Genomic DNA, 18,909 nt, shown 5'->3' on the forward strand with positions numbered 1-18,909 from the left:
TCTACCTGGATCCTAGCCTTTCAGAGGCTGCAATTAAAGACTAAGGGAGATGCCCAAATCTCACACACAGCAGCGCACAAGGGACAAAGAAGAAATCTGCTTCCTGCCCTCTTCAACAACTTAAGAAACCAGGGCCAATTCTCTAGGTGCCAGTAACATTTGAATTTTTGCACCTCTGTTTACAGCCATCATACCCCCCTGCAACAAATTTGGTTCATATATTTCCATCTCCTCTCCTAGTAGGAACAGTGTGTGTGTGTGTGGGGGGGGTGTTTGCTTTTTTTCTGCACCTGCTAGACAACCTTGAGTAGAAAAATAATCAACGATGAAGGGTAAGAACCCAGATCATAGTAAAAGGTCTAAGTAGAATTTGCAGTAATTAAGAGAAGGCTTCCATCCATGCCCAGCTCTTGGTCTCTTTCTCAGGGCTGAGGGGAATTCAAATTCTCTCCACCAAGAAAAGCTCAGTTTTGGAACCTGTATAAATTATGCAAACTAATTTGCATATATTGTTCTTATTTGAACTTTTTGTTTGCTTGTTTGCATAACTGGTTCTGGTTTTGCGAGTCATGGGGAAGGACAGGATGCTATGCGTTCCAGGCCCCAATTCACTGGGACGTTTTGTCTTCCTGTCTAGATTCTGAGAGTTCACTGCGCATTGATTCCAAGCACATTGGTATTATCACAAGGGCTAGAAATGTTTCTTTTGAAAATAAAATAAAATAATGAAGATTCTTAGGAAACAGAATTGTGCATCCAGTGCCACATTCTGTAGGTTTTCTGCCACCCTATGGAACCGTGGCAGACTTACAGCCCTGCCTATGACAAACAGAAGCAGAATAAATTATGCAACGTAAGCAAAACTATGCAGATTTATTCAGGACACAGAATCCACCTTTTCTTTCTATATAGTTTGTGTTATTTTGGAAAAGTTTGATTTTTTTTTTAGCATATACTCTAAGCTTATAGAATGGAGGATGACATGCCTTGGGGCCTGTGTAGACATTAGATTAAGTAAAGGGAAAGCAAATCATAGAATAGTAGGGTTGGAAGGGGCCTACAAGGCCATCGTGCAGGCTGTAGAGTTGTATGGTTACAACCCAACAAATGACATCATACATTTACTGTAGTGGGAGATGAAGCAGCTTAATCATAGAGACAGCAAAAATTAGAATGCGAGACTCTGAACTTCCCACAAAATCTGAAAGCTGCAATTGACCATAATTCTCTTTGCTTTATCCCCTCAGCATATCCGGATAAAACCCTTAAATACTTTGCAATGAAACCTTGAGTGGAGACCATTTTAATTTTAGACAGGAAGTTCCAATAAGGACTGTGAAGGTGTATGATCCCAGACTCTTTCTATCACAATAGGCTCAAAAGCCATTCTTTCCATACCCTGGGGAACCTTAAAAATGGTAGTTCTGTGATGGGGCTGGAAATCTCTACACTTTCAGCATCTTCAACCAACTACAGTTCCCCGGATTCTTTGTCTTGGGAAGCTGAGTGAACTAAACTGACATGAAACCAATATAACGTGGTTGTGTAGCTATGTCCCCAAGGCTCCCTCATTTCCAAGAAGATGAACACTTATTTGGTATGAATAAGATGTTCCCTTGAAAACAGAGCTTGCCACCTTTTCTTCTGACAAGGCTCCACTGCCTTCAATAGCTGTGGCAGGCAGAAAATCAACAGGTGACGCTTCCTCTATTGCTGCAATTCCATGTCAGCAAAATCAGAAGCTGCTGAGTTTCTGCCTTTCATGCTGCTGTTAACTGTTCATGAGCCCAAAGTAAAAGGTGGTAGGCTGATCTGAAGAACCAGAATTGGAACTTCATCCTCAACAAATGGCCAGGGGTTTAGGGGTAGGCAATCTAATTTTATGAAGAAAAGTCATGTCAGTGATGGTGGGTTGGGTCCAGAACACCTGAGCTCATAATTAGAGCTTGGAAATCCATAAAACATGGACCAGATATCTAGATCTGACATTCAGTCTGCCCCTCTTCACATTCTCATTATTTGAAGAAGATTTGGGTTCATTTGGGTTGGGGAAACCCACAAGATCAGCTGGAGCCAGTCCTGTGGCATATCAGATGTACCTGGATGCAATTAAAAAAACAAACAAATGAACACGAAGCAAAGTTGTGCACAGGTCCATTTCCAGTTCTAGCACTAGCTTGCTTTGTCTTCCTACCTGATGTCTTCCACCATGTTGGATCGGAGGGAAGATGCCGATGAAAAATGGAAACCAAGACCATGTTTTTCTGAAAGAAAATCCCATTCCTCTTATGGGTTTGGTCATCAACTGAGAAGTAATCCTGGGTCACGGAGGCTGGTGCAGTTCTGTCATGGAAGCCACAAAAGGGGAGAGACGGGTTGCTTTGCAGGGGTTCTTGGCTCATCAAGCGACTGTTCGAGAGGGGTGGGGGAGCAGGAGGAGTTAAAGAGGTGTCCTTTCACTAGCCCTTGTATATGATGTTCGTTCCTGTTGGGATCACAGTACATATGCAGAACTCCACAGGCCATAACAATAGGCAGGGTTCGCATGAAACTCAGGAAGGGATTATCGTACTTCTTTTAAGATGTGGCGATCTGGTGCTCCAGTGGAACATAGGATAAAGATTTCCCAAGCAATACTATGCTTCTTTTCTTACACTTAAGAGATTCTGGAGCAATTCCATTTTTATCATCCATGGCGTGTCCCAGCCTAATCAGACAGCAGCAGAGTTGCCCCACTCTGACCTACAAAGGCTACCTTTGGAGAAGAGTCCACCAGAAAGTGATGGGTTGACCCATCAGTCCCACACTGGAAACAAAGACCTCGTCCCCTCTGTGTCCAAAGATGACTCCCGCCTCCCATTGCTATGTTGGGTATAGACGCCATTTATGACACAACCATGGTGGGTGGCAAATCCCACCCCCTTCCCCAAAAGCTGAGGCAGGGTTTCATTTTCCTGCACCCCCCTCCCATCTCAGATCAGTCCAATGAGACTTCACAGGGGTTTTCATGAGCTTGGCGTGCATCCTCGTAGATGTGGTGAAAGTCTTTATAGCGGGGGGCACAACTGAGCCATGCCTCCCCAAAGTGCAGCCACCCTGTGAACAGGAAGCTTCCGGGTCCTGGCTTCACTCCACACCGCAGCAGGGTACGAATGCTGCCTGTGGATTTCCCATATTTGCCTACTGGTTGGAACAAGGCAAACTTCTGGCGGTGGATCCGGGTGGCACTCACGCTGATGATGGATTCTTGCAATTCCACATCGTTGGAGACTGTCCGGATATTGCCACGGATGACTGCGAGGCAGGAGGGGGAGTGCAGAAAATGGGAGCATTTATTGACTTAGAAAAACGTGTACCTTACCTTTTCATAAAATGTCTAAGGTGACTACTGATAATTAAAACCACTTTAAAAATAGTATTAGACAATAATGTGAAAGAAAAGAACAGCAGATTAAATCCAAATGACAAGCAGCTGAAAGACTAAAAATATCAGAGGGAGTTAATAAAATATAAGAACGTAAGAGCCCTGATGCTGAATCAGACCAAGGGTGTCCAGCATTCTGTTCACACAGTGGCCAACCAGTTATCGACCGGAAACCCATAAGCAGGACATGAGTGCAACAGCACCCTCCTGCCCTTGTTCCCCAGCAACCGATGTACATAGGCATACTACCTCTGATACTGGAGTAGTGACTAGTAGGCACTGATAGGCTTCTTCTCCAGGAATTTCTCTAACCCCCTTTTAAACCCATCCAAATTGGTGGCCATCGCTACATCTTGAGGTAGCGAATTCCATATTTTAACTACATGCTGTGTGAAGAAGTCCTTCCTTTTATCTGTCCTGAATCTCCCACCACTGAGCTTCATAGGATGACCCTGGGTTGCAGAATTTTGAGAGAGGGAGAAAAATATATCCCTATCCACATTGTCGACACCATGCATAATTTTGTACACCTCTATCATATCTCCCCTCACTTGCCTTTTTTCTAACCTAAACAATCCCAGCTGTTGTAACCTTCCCTCAGAGGGGAGATGCTCCAGCCCCTTGACCATTTTAGTTGCCCTTTGAAAATTTAAACAATTACCTACAGAGGGGCTCCACATGAACAACTCCAAAGTATAGGGAGTGGGGTCAGACAGACATACCAGGAGGAGTTTAGAACACTTCCTACAAACAAAATGCTTTCTTAAAAGAAGGGTCTTTGCACTGTGGTGGAAGGCTGTCAGAGAAGGATGAAGATGGGCCTTCTAGGGTGGAAGGTGTCTCCTCTTTTACAGGGGATAGTCCTCTGCTTGAAGGGCTGCCAGAGGACTGTCCTCTATTTGAAGATGTTCTCTATTTGAAGTCCAGTTCAGGTTTAAAACTACAGAACCACAAGAATTGTTTCCCATCGATGCTTAACACCTGGACAGCAGACTAAGCAGACAGGCACACTGGTCACCTGGTCAGAGTCTCTGTACTATAGTGAGATGTGCTGTATCTCTATCTATATTATAATAATTATTTATAAAGTTGCATCTATACATATACATTAGCATACACAAATTTTATGCAAATTGCTGTCCTGTTTGTCCTCTTTTTTGGTGATGTGTTTCTTTTTCGGCAATTCATATGTGGTCACCCTATGATGACACCAATTTTGTTCCTTCTTCATTGGCTGCTAATTTGTTCCTGGATTCAGTTCAAAGAGCTGGAACTGACTTTTAAAACCTGAAATGGTTTGGGGCCAGGATATCCAAAAATTGCCTGCACCCATAAGAACCTGTTTGCATGCCTGGATTAACATCTGACTCCGTTTCCCTACCTTATGGCTACCGTGTGGCTCAGCGGTAAAGCACCTGCTTTGCAGGCAGAAGGTCCCAGGTTCAAATCCTGGCATCTCCAGGTAGGTCTGGAAAAACTCCTCAGTGAAACCCTGGAGAACCGCTGCCAGTCAGTGTTGACACTACTGGGCTAGATGAACCAAGGGTGTGACTCAGTACAAGGCAGCTTCTTGTGCTCCCATGCCGTCAGGCGGGTAGGTTGTTGAGACGGGGCCTTTTCAGTTGTGGTACCTAAATTATGAAACACGCTTTCAGGGGAGGCTTGCCTTGCTCCTCTGTGTCCTGTCTTTTGACAGGCGTCAAAAGCTTACATTTTTCTACAATCATCTGGCCTATGATGGCCACTTATGGCTCCCAAAGAGGAAACGCATCACCCAAAAAGAGGACAAAAGAGGACACCGATTTGTATAACGTTTGCCTATGCTAATTAACACATATGAATGCAAATCTGGAGGTAAGTATTATAATTTAAATATAAGTATAATTTCATACTGGGGAAGGCTGTGACCAGTTGATCTGTGAGCCTACCTGTTCAGTTTGCGGTCCAGGTGCTAATTCTTGATCGGTAATTCCAGGACCCATGCTTTGCTTTCTTATGGTTCTTTATCTTTCCATTTGACTTGGCCAGGAGAGCCCTTCAAATACAGGATATCCTCAAATAGGAGACTGTCGTCTGTAAAATAGGACACAGGGCCACCCTAATTCTGACCCTGCGTAAGCCTGAATTTTGGCCTGCTTGGCTTCTCTGTATTCGTTGGCATATCTATATCGTTTTCAGCTGTTACTGTTAGGATTGCTTAACTGATTGATTTTTTTTTTTTTTTTTTAACATAAGGCCCATTGGGGGTACCCAGACTGAAAGGAACACTAGAAATGTTCTTCATGCATTGATCAATTGAAATGGTTTTGTATTGCCGAGGCTTTAGTTAAATATAACTTATCGTACCCGGCCAATTATATATGGGAATTGTATTAGTCTGCGTGCATGGAGGTGCGTTTGGTGCCCTCCAAATCAGCAAGGATTAGGCCCTCTGAGATATTCTGACAGGCCCGTGATCTGATCCAGCGTGGCAAATCCCTTTGTTCTTCTGTTTGACTTCCTGGTTGCCATGGCAACCCAGAGTGGGCAGCCAGCGGACCCCCTGACCCCCTTCTTCCATTGTTTGTAGAGTTACAAATCTGGAGGTTAGCAGAGCGTGCGGGGCAGTAATTGGCAAAAGCCCACTGTGTGGGCAGCCGTGAGTGTGCAGACATTTAAATGGGAGAATGAACGGCTGTGCAATCCCAGGTAGGGAGCGAGCAGCTGTGCCGGCAGCTTTTCCCGCTGGTGCCTCAGCCCGGCCTGGCAGGCAGCTACTGGTTAGCTACTTAAGCAGCAGGAAAAGAGGACAGAGTTCCACAGGGGCAGGTTTTAGCTTTCACAGCTCCACACACATGATTAAGAATGATTTCTAGGCCATGTTTCAGTGAAGGAGATCTGCAATTCATAATTCTTGATTTTAGCTACCCTGAAGTTCTTGCTTAGGCATGGACTAGGGTGGCATAGTAGAAGGTAAAAAGGTAAAGGCGTCCCTAACCAGTCATGTCCGACTCTAGGGTGCGGTGCTCATCCCCGTTTCTAAGCCGAAGAGCCAGCGCTATCCGAAGACAATTCCGTGGTCATGTGGCCGGCATGACTGAACACCGAGGTGCACGGAACGCTGTCACCTTTCCCGCCGAAGCGGTACCTATTTATCTACTTGCAATTTCTTGCTTTCGAACTGCTAGGTTGGCAGAAGCTGGGACTGAAGACGGGATCTCACTCCGTCACGCGGCACTCGGGTCTCGAACTGCTGTCCTGCCGACCTTCCGGTCTGCAGTTCAGCGTCTTAACCACTAAGCCATTGGTCCACCTAGCCCAGTATTGTTGACACCGGCTGATGCTGTTTCAGGCAGGAGTTTTTCCAGCTCTACCTGGAGACACCAGGACTTGAACCTGGGACCTTCTGCATGGAAAGCATGTGCTCTACCACTGAGCTGTGGCCCCCTCCAGCAAGTCACAATCTTTCAGCCTCACTTCCTTATCTGTAAAATGGGGAGATTAAGAATCTACCTTACAAGGTTGTTGTGATGATGAATGGGACAAGGGTTGCAAAGCATATTGGGCTAGTTCAAATGTAGTGATCTCAGCCTAATAAACCATGGTTTATTAGGCCAACAATAAGCCTCATGCTCCTCTGTTTTCATGGTTTGTTTAAAACACAGTTTCCCAATAGTGTCACGTCCAAACTAAGAAACTGAAACCAACTTCAGACCCTGGTCCATTTCCTCATTTGTAGTGATCCTGGTTGGTATAAAGCAGTTTATCCTCATTTGTAGTAACAGAATAGAACTGAAATGCATCACCAAAAATAGAGGGCAAAAGAAGACTCAGAGTTGCATAAGATTTGCATCTGTTGGTCTATATGTACAGATGCAAATTTAGAAATAATTGCTATAATTTAAATAGAAATATGATACATCTCACCATAGTAGGGAAGACTGTGACCAGATGACCTGTGTACCTGCTCAGTCCAGGTGTTAACGGTTGGTGGGCAACTTCAGGGCCCTTATTCTCCCCTTCTGATGGTTCTTTATCTTTAAACTGGACTTGGACTGGACAGTCCTTCAAACAGAGGATGGCTTCAAATAGAGGAATGCCCTCTCATAGCCGTGCAAGTAATGGACTGTCCTCTGTAAAGCAGGACACATTCACAGCAGCAGCAATTGGTGACAACATAATCTTCTTAGCACTGCTAAGTAAATTAACACCTATAGTGGGACAGGAAACTATTGCCTCTATTCAGACCCAAACTAATAGACTCAAACTTCATTTTTAGTTCTAATTCAGTGATTTCACATCCGTTGAAATTACTATGCTGGAAATGGCATAGTATGTCTCCATCATGAAAAGTATGGAAACCGGGAGGAAGCTGGCTCACCTTGCAGGGGGAGAAGCTTAAATGTTTAGTCTGTTTTCCCACTTACCTTGGCCAGTTAATGATGTTGAAAAGAACAGTAAAAACAATGCTGGAGAAGATGCACTCACCAAAATCACTAGTGCAAACGGCCATCAGAATCTCAGTGTTGTTACATGGCCGGCAGCTCCCTGCATCTTCCAGAGAAAGAGAGAGAGAGAGGAAAAAAATAGTCACTTAACCAAGAGGAATCCTCACAAATGATTCTTCTTTGGAGGGGGGATGCATAGTAGGGGAAAAGGCTGATGTGGATAGGAGAAGATTCCCTTCTCCCCTACTGAAAGAAAAGATCATGGCTGTTCAATCTGGGCATGCCTGTAACAGTTGATTTTCACTTGGAAATAACGCAAGAAACTTGTACACTAAATGCCAGTCTTCCCCAACCTGGCATCCTCCAGATGTGTCAGGCTACAACTCCCATCAACCCCAGTCAGCATGGCCAATGATGGGAGTTGTAATCCAACACACCTGGAGGGCAACAAGTTGGGGAAGCCAGTTCTACACCAATGGGTGGGCTAAAAGCAGACTGAGATCTACTGGTAGATCTCTGGATGATTTGCAGAAGACGGACAAGGATTTCTGACTCCCAGTTGTTTAACCATAGCAACAACACAAAGACTGTCCCGCCTCCCACCAGCAAATTACACTGCCGAAACTGAGAAAGCTTGGGGATTGGATTTTTGTGTAGGAGGACCGTGTGAGCTCCATTCCATTCTGGTACCCAAAACTAAGTCCTGGGCTAAGAATTCTCTAATTCTAAATGTCTTTATTTTGCTGGTGGCTTTGGGGTTCCTAGCAAAAAACAACAAAGCGTAATCTTTGACCTACTGTACCCCTAAACCCATGTCCTGCCCCATCAGTGCCTCATTTCTAGGATTCTAAAACTTATTATCTCATATTACCTTACCATGAGGTACTTTGCAGCAGTTTGCCCAAAATGTTTTGCTTCTATCAAAGTATGGAAATATAACTTCAGTATGACTCATTTCTTCGTTATCATCTAATATCTCCACTGGCTTCCTGTTCCCTTCCAGCCACAATTCAAGGTGCTGGTTTTAACCTATAAGCCCCTAATGGCTTAGGCCTAACATCATGTAGAGACCACCCCCTCCCACGTTTCCCACCAAGATCCTCCAAGGGCGTCATTTTAATGATACCATCTATGAGTCAGATTGCAAAGGGAGGGGAAATGTTAATGACCCTTACATTTTATGATATTTCACTCTGTTTTGTTTTTGTTACTCACCCTGAGCTTTCAGAGTACACGTCTTACAGACTATAAAAACATTTTTTCCATAGCTCTGTTCCAACTTTGGGGCTTTTAAAAATCTGACTATTAAATGTTGTTAGTCTTGAAGGTGCTACAAAACTCTTTGCTGTTTCGTTTATACTAGAGATTAGGAAATGGAACCCTCAGGACGAAATCTGGCCGGTGGGGTGGCCATGTGTCCTCTTTTACCTCTTTCTGTTTGAAGGGCTGACAGAGGAACACCCTCTGTTTGAAAGTATCCTCCATTTGAAGGTTTGTCCTGTACAAATCTGGTTTAAAGCAAAAGAACTTAAGAACTGTTGACACATCACCAGTTAGAACAACAGACTGAACAGGCAGACACACAGGTAGTCTGGTCACAGATTTCCACACTGTGGTATGTATGGTATTTCTATGTAAAGCATAGTAATTATTTCTAAATTAGCATATATAAAATTAGCATATACTAACGGTGATGCATTTCCTCTTTGGGGGCAATGCATAAGTGGCTACCCTAAACCTATCCTTCCCTCCTCCCTCCCCAGTTTGCTATGTTGGAGACAAAATAAATGTGAACAAAATGCCATTGGTGGAAACAGAATAACTAGATCGGACATAGCTGACATAGGATCTACATTCTAATTCCTATGAATATATACCCATTCATTCTTCTCTCTTTTTCCCCAAGAAGAAAGGTTAATCACTTTGTCATCCCGTAGAGACACCTCCACCCTCTTACATTTCCCACCAGATATGGGGGTGAGGAAAGAGATGGGTATATAGCTGACTTTCTGTACATTCAACTTTTTATTTATAATTAATTTTAATTTATAACTTTTTATTTGTAACTTTAAGGCCCTATTCCACAATCAATTTTTAACAAGGGCCATGTCTTCAATTGAGAGCGGGATGAAGGGTTAACTGTGGCCTATGTCTGCTCTCATACATCAAGACAGACAAAGGGCTCTTTACCCAGGGCCAGCATCAGTATCTGCCATCCTTGGGCAGCTCCCAGGGCCCACCATGGATGCCTGCCATGGCTCCCTCTTATTTTTTCCCCTCAGACCCGGCACTCTAAGCAATGCCTGAGCAGTTGGATCTAACCTTCCTTTTAATTTCCCACAATGCCCCTGAGCGAGGGTTGCTCTGGGGCATTGTGGGAGATTACAAGAGTGGCTACAACTCAGCTGCCCAGGACTGCTATCGCAACAAGGGAAACCTGCGGGGGCTCACTGACAGAGGAGGGGCCCCATGAGAGGGCATGCTCCTCAAGGTGCCCTGAAACCTGCCCCTGGCCCTGCCTCTAAGGCAGAGCCATTCCTTTATCCGCCTCAGATCCTGACTACCATTCCCCTGAGTCTTGCTTTGTGCACAAGAGTGAATGGCATAATAAGAGAAGGCCCTTGCCAAAGCCTCTTTTGTTACTCATCCTGAAGCAGAGGGAGTGAAAGAGACCATTCCCTGTATCTTGGCTTGAGAGAGAAAGTGACAGAGGTGTGCGCATGTGTTTTGCGTGTGTGTGGGGGGGAGGGGGGTTAGTCCTTAGAATCAGGGGTCCTGCTGGGTCTATATGAAAAGGCTTTGGTTGCTACATTTGACCCCAGGCCTCCAGTTGTCTATCCCTACCATAAGCCTTGACCAAAGAACAGCCTTGTCATCTTAAACAGTGGAAGTGCATACCTACAGGAAATGTGAAAGGTTATACAGGGACATAGGGTGGGCACTTTAGAGAGGACAGTCCTCTATTTGAAGGTTTGTCCATTCCAAGGCTTTACAGAGGACAGTCCTCTATTTTGGAGAACTGGCAGAGGACAGTCCTCTATTTGAAGAATGTCCTTTATTTGATGGATTATCCAGTCCATGTCCAGGGTAAAGATAAATTCATCATTCATTCATTCAATCAATCAATAGATTTATATACCGCCGAACATATTTTAAAAATATCTCTAAGCACTGAAATATCTCTAAGATCCATAAGGAAGGAGAGTGGGACCTTGACGTTGCCCATCAGCAGACTGAGGGTAGTATCCAATGTTAGTCCTACATAGAGTAGACCCATTGAAATGAAGGGGACTTAAGTCAGTCACAACTACCTTAAGTCCCTTTCATTTCAATGGGTCTACTCTACATACAACTAACATTGGATACTACCCTGAGTAGCCATGTAGGTCACCCGGTCACAGTCTTCCCCACTATGATGAGATGTACTGTATTCCTCTTTCAATTTTATTATTTTAAAGTATGCATCTCTCTATATAAATTGGAGCATGCGAAGCCATGCCTCACTTTCCCCCTCTTTTTTGCTGATTTGTAAGTGTCCACCCTATAAGAGACATCAAGGGGCACTGGACGTAGGGGAACAAACCCCAAGTGAAAATCTTAAGGGCCACAACAAAGCCGTGCTGTTGCTCTTATTCACTCAGGCCACAACCCACCAGAGAACGAAGTCGGTCAGCTCAAGTGAGCCTGGCTCTGCTTTGGACTCTGGTCTCGGTGTCAAGGTTTCTCAGGACAAGGCCTAGTAAAAAACCATTCCCCAATTGGGTAGAGTGCCTAGGTTGCTATGGTGACCATGTCAAGGCCTTATCTTTGGTGGAGTGACTGCTCCGTGGGCAGCCGGACACTGGACTTTTGTTAGTGCAGAGATGAGGCCGATTAGATGTTACTCCACCAGCCTTGTGTTTCCAATTCCTGAGCACACTCCGGGCGGCTCAAGTTACTATCCCACCTCCTCCCCTTGCCATAAGGGAGGCCCACAGCGTTAAGAGTCCGCAAGACGCGAAAGCTGCTCCTTTCACCTTTAAGAAGCCTGTGAGCAAATTAGGTTCACCACCTTTTGAATACAAATTCTGGCACCTAAGGTGTCACAGCGCATGTGCAGAGTTCCTTTAACCTAAGAGGAAAAATATTTTCTTTCTTTTAAAAAACAACCTATGGGCAAAAGGTCTCTGAACATAGTAGAATTCCATTTCCGAAGGGAACGTTTCTCTCATGCCTGGAGACAGCTGTTTAATCACACGTTCTGCTCTTTGCCTGCAGCCTAGGGTTGCAGAGGCACAATGGATGCTATAGTTCAGCCTTTCCCCAACATGGTGCCCTTGAGGTGTGCTGGACTGCTTCTCCCATCTTTCCCATGGTGGGAATTACAATCCACCACCTCTCAAGGGCACCAGGTTTGGGAAGGCTGCTAAAGTGCACCTGAGAGGTGGCCTGGTGCGAGATGTGCAACTGTGGCTACATTACCGAGTTACATGGCAAATGCATAGGTGTGCGCTGTAATAGGTCAGCTTGGATTTTCTTGGTTGTACAACCTCACATTTGGGCACTGGACTAAGGGGAGAAAGTTCTGGTAAGGATGGAAACCTTCTGGCTGGGAGGGAAAACCATTGTTCACATGGAAAAAAGAAGCAAATGGCCTCAGCTACGCCTCTAGTGATCTGTCTTCCTCAAATACAGCTCGCCATAGAGGGGAAAGACTGCAAAAAAGCTGGGAGATCATGGAGGAATCAGGGGGGAGGGGGCGTGGCCATCTGGTGAACCTCAACGAGCCAGATTGGGACTTCAACAGGGCCAGAAATGGCTCCCATGACTGAGGTTCTGCACCCCTGCTATCCATCCTTTTAGGAAGGAGTCAATCCTATTCTGTTTTAGGCTATATTTGGACATCATGCCAGACCACAGTTAAGGAGGCTCAGTTATAGGTTGGCATGATGGCTGAATTGACAAATCACAGTTGCAGCCACCAGCAGCCCTTGTACCATAGGAATGAGAGAGTTGAGAAGACAGTCAAGCAACTGTAAACTGTGGTCTGCCTATACGTTTGGAAGCTCAGACCATGGTTTGGGTTCTAACATGCTTAGCAATAGTGATGGTTTGGCATGTGTGCGTGGGGTCTTATTCTTGTGTACGGTTCTGGCTCCAGGTTTCTGAGGGCCCTTGGGCAAGACACCCTCAATGGGGCCCTGTCCCTCAGTGAGTTTACCTTCTCACCACCATCGTCATCAGTGACTATTTCAGTGGCATCTCTTGCTCCTCCTCCTCCTCACCACCACCACCACCACCACCACCACCACCGTCTGGGCCAGAGCAAAAAGGCAGGTGAACAAGCGGGCTGCCATGGTGAAGAGGAGGAGCAACTCCAGGGGTATCTTATCAGTAGGCCCCTGCTGAGGTGTGGGCCCTTGGCAGGTGCCCGACCATGCCTCCCTCTGACACTGGCCCTGCTTGTGTACAAGGAGTTCTGCCCCCTCCTGTGTGGAGCAGATGGCTGTGGCTGGGTTTTGGGAGGCCAGAGGATGAAGTACAGGAAGCCAGATTCTGGCTGAACATCAGGAAAAACTTCCTGACTGTTAGAACAATACGACCGTGGAACCCATTACCCAGGGAGAGGGGGGGGGGCTCTCCCACACTGGAGGCGTTCAAGACGAGGTTGGACAGCCACCTGTCAGGGATGCTCTGACTTGGATTCCTGCATTGAGCAGGGGGTTGGACTCGATGGCCTTGGAGGCCCCTTCCAACCCTACTATTCTATGATTCTATTCGTGGGGAAGAGGGCCTGAGATCAGTAAGTCTGATAAATACTGATGCAGGTGCATCATGAAACCAAACATTCCTTCCAGGGCCAGCTTCAAGGGTAGGCATGGTTGGGCACCTGCCAAGGGCCCGCACCAAGCAGGGTTAACTGACAACAACTGCCTGAATTGCTCCTCCTGTTCACCATGGCAACCTGCTTGTTCACCTGCCTCTCGCTGTGGCCCAGACAACGGTGTGGTGAGGAGGAACAGCAGGAGATGCCACGGCCGGCTTGCTCCCTGGCTCTCTGCCTGCCAAGCAAGCAAGTGGTAGGAAGGATGAGGAAGAGGAGCAAGCGCAGCTGGTGACAACAGCAGCGAGAGGGAAGACTCACAGAGGGAGGGCGTTCATGGAGGGTGCCTTGCCCAAGGACCCCCAGAATGTGGAGCCAGCTCTGGTTCGCCCACAATATATAGCACCAACACCCAAGATAATTTACCTTCCATGCTGAGGTTTCTCGACGGCCACGAGAAGCGGGAGTTCCAGTCACCCCGCAACTCATAGCGGAAGGCAGCGATCCGGCGGCTGATGTCCTGGTGCAAGGTGGACTGGAGGAACAGGGCAACCTTCTCCGTGGGCAGCCAGCTGAAACAGTGCACCTTGGGCTGCAAGGAGGCCTCAGCCTCCGAGAGGAGGAGCTCCAAGATGCCGTCCCTCTCCAAGTAAATCTGAGCTCCTCGGAAGGTGCTGGATGACTTGATGCAGGCTGTCACGCGCCGCGGGTTCTCTTTGCTGGTGGTGCCCGTGGGAAGGCGAGGGAAAAGGCTCAGGCGCAAGGCTCCTGCTGGGTACAGCCACTCCAGGGATCCCTCAGCACAGTGCAGGGAGATCTGTTCTACGCTGCCTGCTTCTTGGGACAGGCCACTGCGGGAGATAATCAAAGAGGAGTTAGCGTAACAATGGGTCCTTTGGTCTTAGGGTTGCCTGATACCGTTTCTATGTAAATCAAGGGAAGGCAACCTAGTGCCCTCCAGATGTTTTGGACTACTGCCTGGGCTGGCATCAAGGGCAGGCACATGCCAAGAGAAAGGGGCCCACTGAAAAGAGCTTCTCCTCTTCACCGCTGCACCCTGCTTGCTCACCTGCCTCTCGCTCTGGCCCAGACGACGGTGGTGGTGAGAAGGCAGAGCAGGAGATGCCACTGCCCACTTGCTCCCTGGCTCTCTGCCTGCCAAGCAAGGAAGCGGCAGCCGTGAGGACGAAGAGGAGGAGCAAAAGCAGCTGGGGGCAATGGTGGTGAGAAGGCAGACTCACTGAGGGAGGGACCCATGGAGGGTGTCTTGCCCAAGGGCCCTGAAAAACCCGGAGCTGGCACTGGCTACAAGTTCCAGCAGACCCACCATGACGAAAGGTCAGAGATGATGGGAGTTGCAGTTCAAGAACGTCTGGAGGGCGCCAGGTGGCTCACTCCTGATTTAAAAGGCTAGCAATAATTCCTAAATTTGCATCTATACATATACATTAACACATGCTAATTTTATGCAAAACGGCACCTTCTATCATCTACTTTTTTGCCCATGCATTCCCCCACCTTTTTTGGGGGGGGCAGTTCGTAAGTGGTGACCCTGCCCTGCTGCAAAAACATATTTAAAGGTGGGTCCAAAGCAGGTATTAGCAATGGGCCCTGACATCCTGGCCCTGGAGGCTGTGCAAGGATGCCATGTACTGAGACCAGGTTTGCCTTGGGATGGCTTCTGCAAGCATGCCTCCAGGCACAGGAAGCTTTCTGGTACCTTGCTAAACCTTACAGCAGCCTTCGCCAACCTGGCTTGCTCCAGAAGGGTTGGACTACAATTCCCATGATCCCCCAGCATGGGAGTTGCAGTCCAACCCTTCTGGAGCAAGCCAGGTTGGAGAAGGCTGCTTTACAATCTCTCGGGTTGATGCCCTGAGACTCCCACTTGTTTTCCCCTTTCAATTTTCTTGGGGAGGGGAACATGTCTATAAGGCAGGCAGGCAAGCGAGCAGGCACCAAGATATTTCTCTCCTGCAGTACTTTGCATTCATGACTTTCAGCTTGGCCAGGTTTAATTTCATCTGGGCCAGTTGCTGTTGGAGACCCCACTATGACAAAGCTGCCAGCAATGCCCCCTGAGCATTTCAACCTCACTGCCCCCACCCCCATTCCCAGAGTCTATGTCTGGATCACCAACATCTGTCCAGATTGCCCTTCCTTCCCTAGTCCATGAACAGAAAGACATCTCTCACAGTGTGATACAATCCAGATGGCTATGGACACTTGATCGACTCTTGCCATTTCACAGCAACGTGACTCATCTACTGTATTCTGCAAAGGATCAAGATCACCGAGGAACAGATGTTGCAGCTGTGTCACCCCCTCGCCCCCCAATAATCCAAAACAGCCCTACTGATGCTGCCCTCTAGAGGCCCCACAGACGCAAATGCATTATAATAAAGTCATGTTTGGTCACTCCTTTATGAATGAGGGTCTGGGGGTTCCCGCAGTTTATGGTCCGAGGGGTGTCTACTGCAGTACATAGTGTATACAAATACCTGTTCACAGACAGGAGGCTGAATCTGTAAGTCTAAAGCAGACTTCCCCAACCTGGTGCCCTTCAGATGTTTTGTACTGCAGTTCTCATCATCCCCAACCATGCTGGGTGGGAATAATGGGAGTTGCAGTACAAAACATTTGGAGGGCACCAGGTTGGGGAAGGCTGGCCTAAATTACCCCCCACACACACTACTGTAAACAGTTTTATGTTACTTACAACAGGGTGCTTATCCTGCAGATGGTTCCCCGCCCCTGCCCTATTTTCTTTTTAAACATTCTGCATAAGACACAGGAGGAAAAACAGAGGAAAAAGCTGCCAATTAGTTTGCATTTTGAGGCTTAAATCATTAATCCATTAACTCTGATCCGCTTATTACCCAAGCCAGAAGTGGTTGCTGGATAGTCATCCAAAAGCCTCTGGATTCAATGATACTGGGCAATCTAAATTGACATCTGTGATTAATCAGTGCTAGGGGAAATGCACTTTTTAGTAGTTCATTTTTTAAAAGTGCTCTGTTAAACTAGATGTTGAATATGTGATAAGTAACTGAACTGAGAAGCATTTCAAATATGAAAAAGAAAAATAGTTGCAGAAATCCATAATGTATTTTCAAACTATAATACGAAGTACATTCATTCAATCCTTGTTTTAAAAAATAAATTCTGGAATAACTTGCAATTAAATTATATGTGAGTGGGTTTATTTTGTAGTTTTGCAAGGACTTGAAAAGAAACAAAACATATTTATGTTTAAACAATACTCTTTGTGGGGAAAAGCTGTGATTTATTGAACCCACTGGGACAAACAAAACTACATGAACTTTGAGCTTCGCTCAGTCATCACTACAACTAATTTGTGGAAGAGACAGTCACCAAGATCTCACTTTTCACAGGGTTAATATACTACCAACATGTACGAGAAAAGAGGGATATTCTTGTGCATGTATAACACCACATTCTCGTATCAACACTCACTGCATGACTGCACACACACACACACACACACACACACACTTACACTTCCAATCCACTATCAAACATTGCTCTAAGATATCTTTCCATACTACTGGCATATTTGTTCCAACCCTGGGTCCTGCACCGACTTCTGGAGTATGTTAATAAACTAACTATAACAGTTTTCTTTCTCAAAACTTAAGACTGCTCAACAGAATGTTACAGAGACTCAATAAAGTCTCACAACCAGTAGTGTAGAGAAGGGGGAACATGGGGGCAGGGTTTTTTTTTTTCCCCAGAGCAGGAGTAACGATGTCATCTGCTGGCATGTTCCCCCCACCCTTATCTTTCTGCTTTTATATTCCTCCAGCTCCACTCCACCACCATGGTCTGCATCCAAAGGTCTCCTGCTCTCTCAAAAGACTCCATTCTCCCCTGCTACCCCATATGTTTGAAACTCCCTCCCAGAACACCTGCATTATGCCACCTCTCTTCTTTCCTTTAATTCCCTCTTAAAAACCTTAAAAAGGGGGGTGGACTTGATGGCCTTGTAGGTCCCTTCCAACCCTACTATTCTATGATTCCACTATTCTATGAACCCACCTTTTCTGTGAAGTCTTTGGCACAACCCCTACACTCCCATGCTGTAATGCAAAAGTCTTCAATCTCTTTGGGGCCCAGGACCCACCTATAACCCCAGCCTGCAAATATTGGATCCATGTTTATTTTGCTTTTACCCGTATTTCCATCTTTCTCCTCTCTCTCCTGTTTTTTCTCTCTCTCCATCCTTCCCTTCAAATGTAAACAAAAAAAGAAAACAAGGGGAAAAAAACCATTTTGATCATGCTGGTGCAACCCATCTTAGGTCAGGATGGGACACAATGTTGAGCTGCAACCCATCAGCTGAATAAGAATAATATGATGATAATATAACTACGCCTATGCATGTGTAACTGAAATAACTGCATAATGTTTCTCTGTTTACCTCTACCTCCACTCCCTTTCCTTCCCCTTGTTTTCCACCCTTGAAGTTTAGACTGTAACCTACTTGAGGCAGAGAGCTGTGCTTTTGGACTCTCTAGAATACCATGCATTTTGATGGCACAGTAACAACAACAACAACATTAAAATGCCACACTAGCTCTCATCAGCTGTCTGTGCCTCAACAGCTGAACTGGTTAAACCTAATTCCAGCAGTGACTTTTGCTCTATAAGGTAGCAAGGGTTGGATCTACACCACCTCCCATGGGGAACAGCTGCTGTAAAGACGGTACTTTGCTTTGTAAGAAGGAGTTTGGGGCACCCCCCCCAAGGATGAGGAAATTATGCTTTCTTGAGTAATTGCCTCTGCACTCCATATCATTCTCCTTTCAATTAAACTTCCCCTAGCTACGACTGAACAATCAATCTACAAAATGATGCTCCATCATTTGCAGCCAATATAGGAGTCCCTGGTAGAAGACTGAACAATGTTCATTGTGCAAGATGGCTTAGGATGGGAGATGTTTACTAAATCAGGGAAAGTTAAACTGTAGGTAAATATGATCTTGTTCATTTTTCCAGGAAACCGTTCTCAAACAGGAGCAGATTCCAACCCCTCTCCCCAGTCTTTCTCACAAACTATTTCCCATGAAATATCTGAACAAGTTAACTTCCAGTTGCTAGTAAAAACTACAACGGAGTTCCACAGTAACTCCATGAAAAACCTGAAAACAACCAGACTGGTGTGTGTGTGTGTGTGTGTACCAAAGACACTATCAGGACATGCTTTTCCAACCCAAAGGCCCAATTAAGTGAAT

At 46.0% G+C, this 18,909-nt stretch overlaps 1 protein-coding gene across 2 annotated transcripts in view; it reads right to left on the reverse strand.

The window, feature by feature from the left end:
- Window positions 1-855: 855 nt before the first annotated feature.
- METRN (meteorin, glial cell differentiation regulator) overlaps window positions 856-18,909 on the reverse strand; it is an 18,703-nt gene continuing 649 nt past the window's right edge. Inside the window, exons 2-4 of one of the 2 annotated variants that reach the window (XM_084818807.1) lie at window positions 14,081-14,505; window positions 7,892-7,957; window positions 856-3,294 (exon numbers count right to left, since the gene is read on the reverse strand). In XM_084818807.1, coding sequence (XP_084674933.1) covers window positions 2,978-3,294; window positions 7,892-7,957; window positions 14,081-14,505 — 808 coding nt within the window. In that variant the 3' untranslated portion in view covers window positions 856-2,977. The remainder of the gene's footprint in view (window positions 3,295-7,891; window positions 7,958-14,080; window positions 14,506-18,909) is intronic. The other variant, XM_084818808.1, reaches the window with a different exon arrangement.

The sequence above is a fragment of the Heloderma suspectum genome, chromosome 12 (assembly GCF_057233095.1).
Source record: "Heloderma suspectum isolate Gila_16-S chromosome 12, 16-S_ref, whole genome shotgun sequence".
In the NCBI taxonomy this organism is placed as follows: domain Eukaryota; kingdom Metazoa; phylum Chordata; class Lepidosauria; order Squamata; family Helodermatidae; genus Heloderma; species Heloderma suspectum.